The sequence below is a fragment of the Perognathus longimembris genome, chromosome 9 (assembly GCF_023159225.1).
Source record: "Perognathus longimembris pacificus isolate PPM17 chromosome 9, ASM2315922v1, whole genome shotgun sequence".
Lineage (NCBI taxonomy): Eukaryota > Metazoa > Chordata > Mammalia > Rodentia > Heteromyidae > Perognathus > Perognathus longimembris.
In genome coordinates this window covers 67272884-67285582 of record NC_063169.1, presented here as the reverse complement: position 1 = coordinate 67285582, position 12699 = coordinate 67272884, and the positions used below count along the sequence as shown (strand labels likewise).

Sequence of the window (12699 nt, the reverse complement as noted above, 5' to 3'; positions counted from 1 at the left end):
GAAAGAGAAAGACATATTGCCCGAAAAGGTGGTAAGTCAAAATAGTGCAGACAGTTGGGAGCTGGTGGCTCACACCTGTAATCCTAACTAAAGAAGCTGAGATCTGAGGATCAAGATTCCAAGCCTGGGGCTGGGAATATGGCCTAGTGGCAAGAATGCTTGCCTCCTACACATGAAGCTCTCGGTTCAATTCCCCAGCACCACCTATATGGGAAACGGCCAGAAGGGGCGCTGTGGCTCAGGTGGCAGAGTGCTAGCCTTGAGCGGGAAGAAGCCAGGGACAGTGCTCAGGCCCTGAGTCCAAGGCCTAGGACTGGCCAAAAAAACAAACAAACAAACAAAAAAAAGATTCCAAGCCTGTCCAGGCAGGAAAGTCTGTGAGACTTTTATCTCTAACACCAGTAAACCTGAAGCAGGGATGTGTTTCCAAGTGATAGAGAGCTAACCGTGAGCAGAACAGCATCCAGGCCCCAAGTTCATGCCCCCAACTGACAAAAAAAAAAGAAAAAGCTAACAACAGTGAAGACACTCTTAAAGGAAGAGACTATGGAGGGAAGGCTTGCTTTACCACTTATCAAAGCTGCAGGAGACAATGCTGGGCACAGGGAGAAACAGGCAGACTGATAGCACCAAACAAAGAACCTCAAAGGGCAGAATTCTGTATGAGGAACTCAAGGAAACCTTTCCCCAAGATATATCTACTAAATTGATCCAAAACTGGCAAACAAGTTTGATCAAAAGGCTTAAAATGGAATGAGAAACGTGCAGTAAAATCTAAGGGTCCTGGTCAGCACGTAGACAGTGGAACTGGAAGTAGAGACTCTGCCTCCCTCTCCAGAAATCTACCATGCAGAGAATCAGCCCCAGCAGGGTTCAGAGGAACACACCCACACGCACGCACACACACACACACACACACACACACGCACATGCACACTGACAAATCATACCACCACACGCATCTGTACCCTGCAACTAAAGAAATGACACGGATGAGATCACTTGATAGTCAATCCACATGGATATTGTTAAGTATGAAAGATTAAAATGAATGGAAATTAGGGTGACTTTCACTGAAGATGAAGGGAAGCAAAACCTTGAACAAAATATAAAGAGCTACAAATTAAATAATGTCTTAAAAAACAAAATTTAGGGGATATAAACTTCAAGGTTATTTTAAAATGTCAGGAATATTATATAACCATATGAGAAGCCTACTTAAGAGCAGTGGTTTACTGTTTAATAACTAGCACTAACGTAATTATTCCTCATGAAACTATTAGAGCTCAGCCTCACACCACAGTTTATTATTAGTCTTGGTAAAGGTGTTATTAGTCCAGATAAAGCCTATAATCTGAACCATGCTACCATAGATTTATATAGGGATTCCCCACTAGTTATTATTATCTACAGATTACAATACTCAACTGTCAAGTTTCTGAGATACCGTTTCTATCAGTTTCCTTTCACTTTCCAGTTTTTTAATCTTTTGTTCTGTAAAAGATAGCATCAAGAGAATAAGAAAGCAAGCTACAAACTGTGTGTGTGTGTGTGTGTGTGTGTGTGTGTGTGTGTGTGTTGCATAAGACATCACTAAGCCAGGCACTGGTGGCTCATGCCTGTAATCCTACTAAGGAGGCAGCGATCTGAGGATCGTGGTTCAAAGCCAGCCTAGACAGGCATATTCAGTACTAAAAGGAAATGAGCTGTCAGCCCCTGAGAAGACATGAAGGAACCTTACATATCCACCCCTCAGTAAAAGTCAACACAGAAAGACAACAGCTTTATGATTCCAACTCTAGCATTGTGGAAATGGCAAAACTGTGGAGTGGAATGTGGCGGGGGGGGGGGGGGCAGGGAGCACACGGGAACGCTCTATTCTATGCTCGATTTCTGAACCTAAAAACTGCTGGGACATTTAAACAATTCATTAGAAATTCTTAACTCTCGCTGGGCGCTGGTGGCTCATGCCTGTAATTCTAACTTCTTAGGAGGCTAAGATCTGAGGATCGCAGTTCAAAGCCAGCCCAGGCAGGAAAATCCATGATTCTCTTATCTCCAATTAACCACCAGAAAACGGGAAGTGGTGCTGTGGCTCAGAGTGGTAGAGTGCTGGCCTTGAGCTGAAGAGCTCAGGGACAGTGCCCAGGCAGAAAGAGAGAGAGGGAGGGAGGGAGGGAGGAAGGGAAGGAGGGAAGGAGGGAGGGAGGGAGGGAGGGAGGGAGGGAGGGAGGAAGGAAGGAAGGAAGGAAGGAAGGAAGGAAGGAAGGAAGGAAGGAAGGAAAAAATATTCTTACCTCCTATCTGTTGATGTCGCTCTCGCTTCCTCACAGATTGCGGAGAGCAGGTTGTCTGATCCCAGAATGGGTTTTAAGCTCCCTCCACCCCCCACCACCCTGGGAAGGAAGGTCCTGTGATCAGCTGTTTCCTGCTGGGCACTGGGGTCCCGCGGATTCAGTGCACCCTTCCCAGCACAGGCTGCATTGACTTCTGAGAGAGCAGTCTAGTCATCATTCCTGATCATCACCAAAGAACATTATGACCTGGACTTGGCGCACTGATTAGCGTACCTGGACCGAGCCTGAAGTCCACTCCCTCCCCTGCCTCCGGGCAAGGATGCACTGAACACCCCTGCTAGCGTGTCCTACAGAAAGTGAATCCAAGCGCCACTGAAACCTTACCCAGTGCAGAGGCTTTCATGTTCTAAATTGGTTCTGCCTGTACTCGGGTTTGAACGCAGGGCCTTACTCTTTCTAGAAATGTGCTTTCTATCGCTGAGCTATGCCTTCCGCCCTTTTTCGTGTTGGTTATTTTTGGAGATAGGGTCTTGCTTCCTATCTGTGCACATACACAGCCTACCACCTGCCTGATTTAGCCTTCCCATAGTGGGTGCGAGGACCGGTTCACCCAGCTTCCCTCCATCGAGATGAAGTCTTGAAGACTCTTCTGCCCAGGCTGGCCTAGAACCAAGATCCTCCCAATCTCAGCCTCCCAGCTAACTCAGTATAACTCAAGTCATATTTTCAAAAAAAACAAAAACTTGTTACCTTCTTGCCCTTCCAACTTCATTTGATGAGTCAAAAAAAAAAAAAAAAAAAAAAAAAGAACCAAAGCAAAACACTTACACTGAGGGATAAGTAGCAATTGCATTTGGTCCAAAACAGAAGGCTAGCCAAAGAAGATATTCCAAAGTTCTCTTGATATCTGGAAGAAAACAAGCCCGATTTTTAAAAAGACAAAAATATTTAATAGGTATTCTGTACAACATCAGTACAAATTATAAGTCAAAAAACACAGTAGCATTTGTATTTACACTAGTCCCCCAATAAGTAATCTTTGCAACTCCCCAATGAAATGATTCCACTATAAAATTAATGCTTTAATACACAACTTATGCAAAGTCGGGAAGAACTTTTTAAGTGTCTTGAACTTCAACAACTTTAAACTTTTACAGGAACAGGGTGAACAGATTTCCTAATTGTAATCACTAGAACAATTGTTTTTTTAAATAGGTTTGAGAAAATTACACTGTAAAAGTATATATAATATATGTGTGTGTGTATACATACTGTGTCAGAGAGACAGTAACATAGTGTAGCTAAAACATTTTGTAGTGAATTGTGTCGTGTTTTAGTCACAATAAGATGATCCAAACTAAAAGTTAGAGAATGAAATGCCCTTGGTGGCGGCTGCCCGTGGTCAGGTTGATTCCGTCGACTGCTAACTTGGGAAGCCTTCTAACTGGCAGGCACTGATTTTAAAAAACAGACACGGATATTCCAAATGTCCTTACTTTTAGGAGAAACTTGTGTGTGAAAACCATACTTATTACCAACTCAAATTCGGTCCATGCTGCTCATTACATTTTAACACACACGATCAAATCAGATAGCACTACTTCAATTCTTAATGTTCAAGCACTTATCATTTCTGGGGGGTCTTGATACTGGGGTTTCAACTGTGCTTGCTCAGCTTGTTTGCTCACGGCTGGTGCTCTACCACTTGAACCATGCCTCTAGCCTGGCTTTTTTGCTGATTATTTTGAAGATAGAGTCTTACACACTTTCCTGCCCATGCTAAGATTTGAACCACAGTCCTCTGGATCAGCTTCCTGAGCCTCTAGAATTCAGGCAGGAAACACTGAAACCTCGCATTACTCATCATTTTTCTTTCCTTTTTTTTTCTGGTCGCCAAGGCCTGGGCTCTGTCCCTGAGCTCTTTTACTCAAGGCTGGCGCTCTACCACTTTGAGCCACAGCACCATTTCCAGTTTTCTGGTGGTTGATTGGAGATAAGCGTGTCATGAACTTTCCTACCCCCGCTGGCTTTGGCCCCTGCTCCTCAGATCTCAGCCTCCTGCGTAGCTGGGATGACCGGTGTGAGCCACCGCATCTGTCACTTTTCTTGTGAGACGCCTCGTCGGGTGAACACCACTCTGGGTGTCAGATCCCCACGCTGCTTGCCGCCTGCTATCTGCTTTGTAAAACACAGAGGCCGCTGCCGGCGTCACACGCGACTTCCGTGGACCTGGCTTCCTCCAGCATCACCTGCCTCCGTCGCCGCCTCTTCAGCGGGAACGTGGGTGGAGCAAAGAGCGTTTGAATACATAGATGCGCTCCGTTCTTCGTTGTTGCAGCTGATGGACGTCTTGGCCACTCATCTTACTGCTCCAAGCCATCTTCCTTGTTTTGTTTCCTCCCCTTAAACCTTAGCTACAATTTGTACCTCTGCAACAACATAATCCCTTCAAGTAGGCGAGCATCACGGAGAGCAAACTGACCGTCTGGAGCCCCTGCCGGCCGCCTCTGCGGGGAAATCCAGAGGCCTGCCGGGCTCGCCGGGTGACAGGATCCAGTCACAGTCCCTTCAGGATTCTCCCCAGGCGAGGGAGGGCAGCGCGCTGCAGCCCTGGATGCGAAAGACGCCTACACTTGGCAGGCGGTCAGTGATCCTCCCTCTCCCTCCCTTCTTCCCTCCCCTTTATGGGGCATAAAAATGTAACAGAGCCTGTGGAGTTCTGGGCGGGCACAAAATGGCGGACACTAACTGGGTTATCGTGAGGTAGACTCCCACCACAGCTCAGGATCGCGATGCAGGGACAGCTCTCGTGAGTTTAAACCAATGTCAGCTCGTGGTGCACCCCAGCTCGTAGGGGTTGCACGCGGGATGGGGTGCATATGAATGTCCAGGCATTCCTCAGTGCGGGGACGGGGGTTGGGGGGGTCCACAGAGACACAAGTCCCTTACAGAAGGCCGCATGGCGTTTGCCCGCTATCTGTGCATAGATCTCCCTGCACGCTTGAAGTCATTGCTTAGGATGCCTAACTGTATAAATGCTGTGCAGAGAGCTACTTCAGCGTAGCGGTCAGGGGTAATTACAAGAGCAGAGCCCGTCCACGTCGGGTTGTTTGATCCGTGGCGGGCGGTGCCTACAGGAACAAGCGCGGGGCTCCCGGGCCTCCCGCTGCTCTTGGGGCGGCCTAGCGGTAGCTTCCAGGCGCGGATGGTTTAAGCCTGGTCTACGGTGGGCCGGACAGCTCCTAAAGGTCTCAACTACCGTAATTAGCACCCCCGGTGCCCCCAGCTTGAGGGGAGCCGCCAAAGTGTCACCCCAAACCCGTACGCACAACACACCAGCATCAAAAGAGCCCAGCAGGTGCACCCGAGAACAACCGTAAAGTTCCACGGGACGGCACTTCCGGGGCCTCACCCAGGTTTCCTCGCCTCACCCGCACCCCGGGCCTTGAACGAGGCGGCTCCCCCTCCCGTCTCGCGTGAGACACTTCTGGTGGCTGAGTGGCGGCGTTACGGAACGAGCGACGCTGCGCGCGTGGGGTTTTCCGCGTGGCAGGCAGGCGTGTCTCAGGCCTGGGTCTGCTGTGCGCAGCGATGGAGGTTCGGGGTGCCAGTGCGCCTCCTGGGTGCCGCGTCATGTTTTTGCCAGGGGGTCGAACACCCGCAGAGTCGCCCTGTCGTCCTCGCTGCTCACGGTCACCCAGTGGTGGAAGTTCTCCTGCAGGTCTAGCGCCAGACCCCCCTCGGCCCCGGAGGCACCGCTGCTGTGCGGAGTCCCGGGGCTGCTGGCTTCTGAGAGCAGAGGGTCGGAGCTCTGGGAAAGCCACTCACTGTTCAATAGTGGAGGGTGATGGAGAAGGTTCCAGAAGGGATCCTGATACCCATCGAGAAGAGAAGCGGCGGCGGGCTTTGGCTCTCCGGGGCCGGCGGCGGCCGGCGGGGCAGGGGGGCCCCCGTGTGCGCGCAGGGGGCGGGCGTCGGGCTGGGGCCCCCGCGTCCGCTGGCCGTGGCTCTGCAGGACCTGCAGGTGGAAGGCGGCGGGCGCCGACTTCTTCCTCCGCGGGGGCGCCCTGGGCGCGGCGGCGGGCGGCTCGGGCGCTGCGCTGCTCGGCCTCCTCTCCACGCCTTTCCCAGGCTGCAATGTTCTGGGTTTGGGGACGGGAGGGACGCGCGGGGCTACGGGTGGAGGAGGGGGTTCGAGGCTCGCGTCTGGGGGGCCGACTGTGAACTGGACGGGCAGCTCGCACTGCTCTTCGGGTGACAGGAGCTGGGGAAGGCAAGACGAGAGCGGGGTGAGCAGCGGCGGGGCGGGGGGGGGGGCCAGCGGGACACGGACGCGGACGGCCATCCTGGCCGGGTGGGGACGGGGGGCATGTCGGGGAGGCCGGAGACGGAGCAGGGATGAGGAAGCACGGCAGAACTGCCCCGTCCATCAGCCCGGCACGCCCGGTGCACCGTGCACGGGGATTTTAAAACCAGGGCCCGGTGAGGATTCTGAGACAAGGCCGTCTGTGGCCTCGGGACACGGCGTGGCCCCCCCTGCCCCGAGGGGGCCTCTCTAATGCCTTGTCTGGGGGGCGCGCCTCCCGCAGCCTTGTCCATTTTAGCACGGAGGAGGGAGGAGCTGTCCACAGGGCCTGGCACTGTCCCTTAGCTTGCTGCCCAACGTCAGCGCTCTACCACTGGTGCCACCGCTCGTCTTCCAGTTTTCTGGTGGTTAATTGGGGATAAGAGCCCCATGAACGCTCCTGCCTGGGCTGGCTTTGAACCTCCACCCTCAGACAGTACCCTTTGGAGTAGCCACCATGTACAGGCATGAGCTAGTGGCGGCCAGTCCTCTCTAGGTTTTGCCTGTCGTTACACGGCACGCAGCGAAGCTTTTCTGTAAGGAGGCGGCTATCAGGAGTTAAGCATTGGCTTTCGGGTGCTCCCCTTGGCTCTTCGGGGAACAAACTAGAAATCTAAGCCCTTTTCCACAGTGACTCCCGAGCCCCTGCTTGGGAAACGAATCCACCTTGGGCTCCTGCTTTTAAAACAAAACACAAGGCAAACGCATGGAGAGAAAGAGGGGAAAAGTTGATCTGGCGAGAAAGCATGGAAAACGGACAGACAGCCCCGCGCCATCACGGACAGACGCACGAGTGGGAAAAGATCAAGCCCGCCCGGCAGAGAGGGCCGGGCCAGAGGCGAGGTCACGCAGTGCCAAGCGGGGATTACCAGGTGCCCGTTCCTAGAACTGAGATCAAACGGCAGTTCCGGACGCGTCTATGGGCGCCAGTCTCTGGGCGGCTACTGTCTTTACAAACTCATGTCTTTGAAGCAGTAAGCAAGGCGGAGAAGCTTGGGAGCGAGAGCAAAAGACAATCTGCAAGAAAAGTGGCGAGAAGAGCGTGGGGCCTCCGGGAGGCCCGGCCAAACGCGTGCCGGAAACCAGGGCAGGCTTCCTACTGCACGGCCAGGCGCCACGCACGAAGCCACGGCACACAACAGGTGTGCGCGTGACAGCAATGGACCCCCCAGGGGAAATGCACCCGGGTGCTCGTCCCACAGCCCGGAGAGGCGGGCAAAGTGGCTGCTAAGCTAACCGCTTTCCTGGAGGGCCGGGCGGACGGCGGGAGCCGGGTGGGAGTGGAGGAAGGCAGGCCGGCGGGCGGCCGCGTGGGGCGTCTGGACGTGGCGGGGCGCGTGGGCAGCTCGCCCTGCCCGCTCGCTCTCACCTTCCCGGTCCTCCTCAAGGCGGGCTTCTTGAGGACGGGGGCCTTGGGTGCGGGCCGGCGGGGCAGGATCAGGAGGCCCTGGGAGGCCTCCGGCTTGGTGCTGGCGGGGGGGACGTCCGGTGTGGAGGCTCCGGGGTCCCGCGGGGCCATGGCGGGGAGGGATGAATTAGACATTTCCGTGGTACCTGAAATAGAGGATCGCAGGGCTCAAGTGGATTCACGCCCGTGACCCCATTTCATAAGTGCGCCCCGTGATGTGGTCCTTTTGCTGTCTGCCTAATACTCTAGCGTATGGACGCACGGTTTATCCATTTATCAGTCGATGGGCAGGAGAGCTGTCGACCACATGTTTAGTGCTGTCACCAAGAACGTTTAACAAATAACTCTGCTGTATAACCCTACGGTTTTTCAGCCTCCTAATTCATTCCTTCTTTAAATGTTATATGAGGATTCCCAAGTAGGTTAAACACACTGGTGAAAAGCAAATTAGGCAGTTATAAATGCATATGCATAATTCTCTCCTCTCTGAAAGAGATTCTTCTAGAATGAAACCAACACCTATCAGTTCCCAGAGCCTGTGAATGAGGGAGGGAGATTAACAACGGTAAAGCAGGGTATGGTCAAGCGGAGAAACAGCTGTTTCCCCAGGGGTCCCTGCGGGGATGCACAGAATTTATCTACACTCCCCGGAGATTTAGGAGGTAGATTGTGTGCCTGAAGGGAAGACTACATCTGTTGGTACCCTTTTCTACCTCATTAGGACTATTATCATATATTACATCATTATTGATTTACGGACATCATTATATATTACTATATTACATCCCCAGACATTTCTGTGTGAGTTAATGTTTGAGTTCAGTTTGTATGAGTTCATTTTTGATCTTTGCCCCTGGGCTGCCCCGGGCCCGACTCCTCCAGTTCATGCTTCCCACATAGGCAGGAGGTGGGCATTCACCGGCATGTCCAGGTCTCATTAGATGGTGCAGGGTCCTGAGGACGGTCTGTTTTTGCTTTCTTTTTTGCCTCGGCTGGCGTCCACGCCGGATCCCTCCCACCTCTGCCCCCCAGGTCGCGAGGGTGACGCGAGGGTCATCGGGTGAGCCGGCTGTGCGCAGTCCACAGCCGCCCTTCCCACCGGGCCCAATGAGCTCTGCACGAAGCCCTGCCCTGTAAGCCACCCCCTTCCTTTCCACCCCTGAAATGCTGCTCGACAGTCGCAACCCTTCTCCTAAAATGTACTGGAGTTCCGAAATATGTAACTAGATGGAGACGAGATGGGAGTCAAGTAAATACAATGTTGCCCAAGGCTCTTTGTGTGGCCGCCCTCGGTGGGAGAGGAGGAGGAGGGGGAGCGGGGGGTAGGAGGGGGGGGGAGGAGGGGGAGCGGGGGAGGAGGGGGAGGAGGAGGGGGGCGGGGGGAGGAGGCGGGGGAGCGGGGGGGGCGGGGGAGGAGGAGGGGGAGCGGCTCCCCTCGGGCCGGGAGACGTCACCTACCTCCGCGGGCCCCCAGGAGGCAGCGGATGGCGGCCTCGGCCTCGCGCGCGTTGCTGGTTTTGATCTGCTTGACGTTGTAGGGCTTGCTGATTCCAGTCCTGGCCTTGGGCTGGAGGACAGAGGGGAAGCGGCGCGGGTGGGCGTGCGCAGGCCTCGTGCGCAGGCGTCGAGCGCCCACTGCGCATGCCCCGCTGCCTCGGCGCCGGGGGCCGCGGTCCGGGCGCGGGTGTGAGCCGCGGTGAGAAGGGGAACCCCTCGCCTCCGTCCATTTCTCCAAAGGAGGGAAACTGATCCCAAGCAAAGCACTAACGGTCAGAGCTGAAGACCCTTGCCAGTCACCTGGGCAAACTATCTTTTTTGGGTTTTTTTTTTCCAGTCCTGGGCCTTGAACTCAGGGCCTGAGCACTGTCCCTGGCTTCCTTTTGCTCAAGGCTAGCACTCTGCCACTTGAGCCACAGCGCCGCTTCTGGCCGTTTCCTACATATGTGGTGCTGGGGAATCGAACCCAGGGCTTCACGCATGCGAGGCAGGCACTCTTGCCACTAGGCCATATCCCCAGCCCCGTGGGCCTCTCTTTAGCCATTTCTCTCACTGACTTTATACAAGAATGGCAAACCAATCTCAATCTCTCCTCTTCTCTCTTCTACCAACCAATGTTCTGTAGACCAGGGGCAAAGGCAAGACGCATGAAAGACAGAGGAGGGACCGGAAGTGTGTCACACACACACGCGCACACACACACAGAGGCATGCATCCATTGTAGCCTGAAAAGGAGCTGCGTGGCGTTCAGGGTTTGGAGACGGGCAGTGGGCAGGGAGAGGACTAGAACACACGGACTGCACCTCTGCAGGGAGAGGACTGAGCACACGGACTGCACCTCTGCTGAGGAGACCGATCCCTCGCGGCCTGGGACCCCCGCCCTGGGCTGAGGAGGCTCAGGACTTTGCTGGGGGCTGGGCGGAGGAACTCACTGGCTGCTGAGGTGCTCCGGGCAGGAGTTTGGCGGTCTGCAGGATGGAGTACTGCCCATGGGTGCCGGAGGAGATGGATGCGTCGGAAGCTGACTTCTTCACCATTAAGCCAGCTATTAAAAAAGAGGAGCAGAGGCCGGGACGTCAGCCCGGGCGGCGGCCAGCGCGCCCAGGTATCAGGAGGAAGGGCAGAGGGGGCTCCGGGGCTGGGCCACGGGAACCGCCCCAGTGTCCATTCAGAGGCTGAGGCTGCGGGGCGGGGGGCTCAGGTGAGGCTCCACCACAGATTCCCCACGGTTTGCCTTTTGATTCCCAAACAGCTTGACTTGCGGAGGCAGCTTCTCTGGAGAAGCAAGGCTAGGGTGGAATTTTAAACCTAATACCGCAGGGAGTTCTAACCTGCTAGCAAAAAGTTTGACCTGTAAGTGGTTAAGACATACAACTATTACTAGAACCAGAGAAATAAACTACGCTGACAGTCTGCAACAAGTTACATATTAAAGTATTTTATGACACAGAAAATAAGACATATTTAGTAGACAAACGACCAAACAAAATGAATACCAATTTTGTTCAAAACCAATCTTTTTTTAAATGGTGACTAGATAAAGATACACATAGCTGGCAAAAGGGAGCAGTCTTCTGGCTAACAGCTATTATCAACAGGTAGTCAAATTTAAATCTTATACTTCTCTGTAAACTTCTATAAAAACACATGATTTATACATTTTATTTATTTATTTATTTATTTTTTGGCCAGTCCTGGGCCTTGGACTCAGGGCCTGAGCACTGTCCCTGGCTTCCTTTTGCTCAAGGCTAGCCCTCTGCCACTTGAGCCACAGCGCCGCTTCTGGTCGTTTTCTGTATATGTGGTGCTGGGGAATCGAACCTAGGGCCTCGTGTATCCAAGGCAGGCACTCTTGCCACTAGGCTATATCCCCAGCCCACTATACATTTTATTTTTAAAAATTAAAAAAAAATGTTAATTTACTTCTGAGACAGCGTCTTGCTTTGTTGCCTGGATTAGGGCCCAAACTCAGTCCTCCAGCTTCTACTTCCCAAGTCTGGGGACCACAGGCATGAGCCACCATGCCTGGCTTGCAAACTTCATTGCTGTGTTATTTTCATTTTATATCTTATTTCGCTTTCTGAGCTTGACCTAGAAAAAGCAAAACTACCCTTTGTAAGGTCTGTGTTTCTGGCTTGTCACGGAGCATTGTGACAGACGTGATCCTGAACTTAATTCTAAAAGGAACAGCTTCCAAAAATTAATGTCTGACTGTCACGGTTTTGGGGGAGGAAGTAAAAAGATCAAAAGCATGTCACAACTTCACTTTGGGATTAGTAAGGCAAGCGTGGTGGGAAAAGCATTATCTGAAGAGCCAGAAGAAAGCCGTTGCCCTGTGAGACTCGGGCAGGGCTTCTTCCAACCTTCAGGCAGGCCAGGGACGGTGACGGGGGGTGGGGAGGGGGGGCCGAGGCCCTGACTCGGGCCAGAGGCATGCAGGGGAGGGCTGTGAGTGTCAGAACCCTCCGGAGCAGACAGAGGCCTGGGCAGCCAGCAAGGAAGCAAGCACCCAACACTGAAAAGCCAGAAAGTTCCCCCATGGTATTGTAACTCTCTTTCCACTCGACTGTTCCTTTTGTGCTCTCGAGACAGGGTCATGCTATGTACCCCAGACTGGCCTTGAGCTTCTCATCGTCCTGCCTCTGCCTCTAGAGGCTGGTATTACAGATGTACACCACCATGCCCAACCCAATTTTCCACTCTAAAGGCTTCAAACTGGAGAACGCAAAGGCAGAGCGAGAGGATAAACAGCTCCCCAGAGGTCTCACTTCATGTGCCACGAGAAACTCAGGGACCACACATGTCCTGGATTTAGACAAAGAGAGTCCAAGGCGGGGGAAAGGCCCCGTTCAGAGCCATGTTGTCGGCAGCCGGGGGTGCGCGGTTATTTCCAGCAGGCGTGGTGCCAAGCCCAAAGCAAGCGAAGTCTTACTTGGAGGGGGGGGTCTCTGCGGTGGGTGAGGTGGCCGGGGCCTACTGGGGACCGACAGAGACCTGCTTGTAGAACGGTGGCAGAGGTCCCCCACGGCTTCCGAGGGCTCCTGCGTGAGCTCCGCCACGTCAGCGTCGTCTGGAGGACACGGCAGGGGTGAGAAGGAGGGGCTTTTCCGAACGGGAGGGTGGGTGGCGGCTCTGGGCACGGACGGCGACAC

General features: G+C 53.6%; 1 protein-coding gene across 5 annotated transcripts in view; it reads right to left on the bottom strand.

Annotated features, from left to right (window-relative positions):
• Nucleotides 1-2982: 2982 nt before the first annotated feature.
• The window catches only part of Synj2 (synaptojanin 2), a 72005-nt gene continuing 62288 nt past the window's right edge, over nucleotides 2983-12699 (bottom strand). For 2 of the 5 annotated variants that reach the window (XM_048354365.1, XM_048354366.1), the window contains exons 23-27: nucleotides 12480-12617; nucleotides 10480-10592; nucleotides 9509-9617; nucleotides 8012-8196; nucleotides 4338-6561 (exon numbers count right to left, since the gene is read on the bottom strand). In XM_048354365.1, coding sequence (XP_048210322.1) covers nucleotides 5929-6561; nucleotides 8012-8196; nucleotides 9509-9617; nucleotides 10480-10592; nucleotides 12480-12617 — 1178 coding nt within the window. In that variant the 3' untranslated portion in view covers nucleotides 4338-5928. Of the gene's footprint in view, nucleotides 3205-4337; nucleotides 6562-7179; nucleotides 7660-8011; nucleotides 8197-9508; nucleotides 9618-10479; nucleotides 10593-12479; nucleotides 12618-12699 lie in introns of those variants that run through there. The other 3 variants (XM_048354368.1, XM_048354369.1, XM_048354367.1) reach the window with 3 other exon arrangements.